This window comes from Xiphias gladius, unplaced genomic scaffold, assembly GCF_016859285.1.
Source record: "Xiphias gladius isolate SHS-SW01 ecotype Sanya breed wild unplaced genomic scaffold, ASM1685928v1 HiC_scaffold_1335, whole genome shotgun sequence".
In the NCBI taxonomy this organism is placed as follows: Eukaryota; Metazoa; Chordata; class Actinopteri; order Istiophoriformes; family Xiphiidae; genus Xiphias; species Xiphias gladius.
The window spans coordinates 1-2,000 of record NW_024401651.1 but is presented as its reverse complement, the minus strand read 5'-3'; the positions used below and the strand labels follow the sequence as shown (position 1 = coordinate 2,000).

The following is a 2,000-nucleotide window of genomic DNA, read 5'->3' as shown; positions in this document are numbered from 1 at the left end:
CATTCTAAATTATCATTTTGACAGCTTTAAACTGTATTTTTTTTAGACAACAGTTCTTGTATGGCTGTTTGTTTTTAGACAGCATGTTACATTTGAGACCTTTGGCTTCTTTTCTTCAGTGGAAAAAGAGTTTATGAAAATATGTTTGTAAAATATGTTTCTCAAAGAAATGTAGTAAAAAAAAGAATCATTTTGGTATCAGTACTGACACTCCTTTACTGTATCAGCACTTGCTTAGTAAAATTTCAAAGGATACCTCTGGTGCTTATTCACAAACACAAACATTCTCCTCTCCTTTACAGACCCAGTCCAACTGGTCTTCATTCAAAGTCAGTCTTTGCTCACTGAGTCAGGAGCTCCGGGTCCATCTCAACCACTGGTCTTGTCTGTCTTCCAAAGTCCAGTCTGACCACTATCTGAGACCTGCTCTAGTTCAGCGGACCATGCTGCTGGTGGAAATCAAACAGACTCTGGATTCACTTGGTCTGCAGGCGCTGGTTTTGATGGAACATTATGTATATGTCATTCTTTCTGCTATTGCCCAGACTGAATTAGATTCTGTACAGAGAGAAGTCCTGGAGGATATTTTAGCTGGTACGGACATGTACAACCAGGCAGTGGAGGAGCAGAGAGCGCGGAACAGCGCTACCCAGCTGAGGACTGCAGTATTACATCGAGCACATTATTCCACACTGGATTCTATTCTTCCAAACAGCAAAGAACGTCACCCTGCTGCTTTCTCAGTCAAAGAAATGACAATGATTTTAGCAGTGCATCATGCAGAAATGGCAGCAAAACAGATGCAATGCTGGGCCTCTACACAGAGCTATCAGATATGTCAGGTCCACAACAACCATGATGCCTACATGTGTTCTCTTAATTCCTCTCTCATCTGTGGGAACTCCATACTGAGATCTAGATGGACCTGGGAACAATTGCAGCATACCTACCTTATTTCATCTTCTCTTTTCTCTATTAATCATCATCCCGCTCTGCATTCATCATCTCGTCACACTTGCCATAACACTCCTGTTTACATCCCTGACCTTAATTCGGACAGTACTGTCTTGGAAAACCGCCACCCTGTATTAGCCAAGCCCATCTCTGTCCAACATAGAACAGATGACTCTAACAACGACCAAACCAGCCAGTGCCAAACATACATATCTCAGACTGGTCAAGTCCAGACCACTGTGGAAACTTTGGACTCAGCCCAACCTAATGTTGAAAGGCAGAGCAGTTTAGAAAACTGTAAACTGCTACAGACCATTTCACCTCCTTCAAAAACCTTCCACAATCTCTCAGCTCTGCCTCTGTCAGCTGTTTGCGAAAAGGACCATTCCTCAGTAGAGTTACTTTTTCAGGTGCTAGTTTCCTCCAGTGACCTGCTGGCTTCACTGGTATCACATATGTCTACACCAGAGGCACCAGTTGAAAAACTGCTGCCAAGTACCAAAACAGATGTGTTATCAGCAAATGGAAAGACTGACCCAATGATTTTGGGTCAAAACATGACGGAACATGAAGGAACTCAGCCAGAATGGGCTGAACAGGAAATCACAACCAGGCTAGAAGCCACTGGCAGGTAATGTCAAGATTAACCAACCACTGACTGTGGTTTTTTCCACTGTCTTGGATCTAAGGCCTCAGTATGCTCTGTACTAACTTCTTATCGAATAATCTGATATCTGCTAATTTTTGTCATTAATATATTAAATTATTATTATTAGTATTATTATTAGTATTATTAGTATTATCAATAGTAATATTAATATCAAATTTAATTTGCACCGCCATAGTTTCACGTCAGTTCCCCCCGCATATAACTGACACTTGTGACACTGACGCAACACACACACACACACACACACACACACACACACACACACTCTGACCAACTGACCTGTGCCATCAAATAGGCTTTGTATCTTAGCTGTTGTTTCAGAATCATGGACAGTGCTGTGGAAAACAACATCAGACCAAGTCCTGGCTGGAGCTGA

General features: G+C 42.0%; 1 protein-coding gene across 1 annotated transcript; it reads left to right on the top strand.

The window, feature by feature from the left end:
* Window positions 1–302: 302 nt before the first annotated feature.
* On the top strand, window positions 303–1,983 carry LOC120787271 (the record flags this gene model as incomplete). The annotated part of the gene is made up of 2 exons (XM_040122927.1): window positions 303–1,585; window positions 1,934–1,983. Coding segments are annotated over 2 exons (1,333 nt in total), but the record flags the coding sequence as incomplete, so codon positions are not given.
* Window positions 1,984–2,000: the final 17 nt, after the last annotated feature.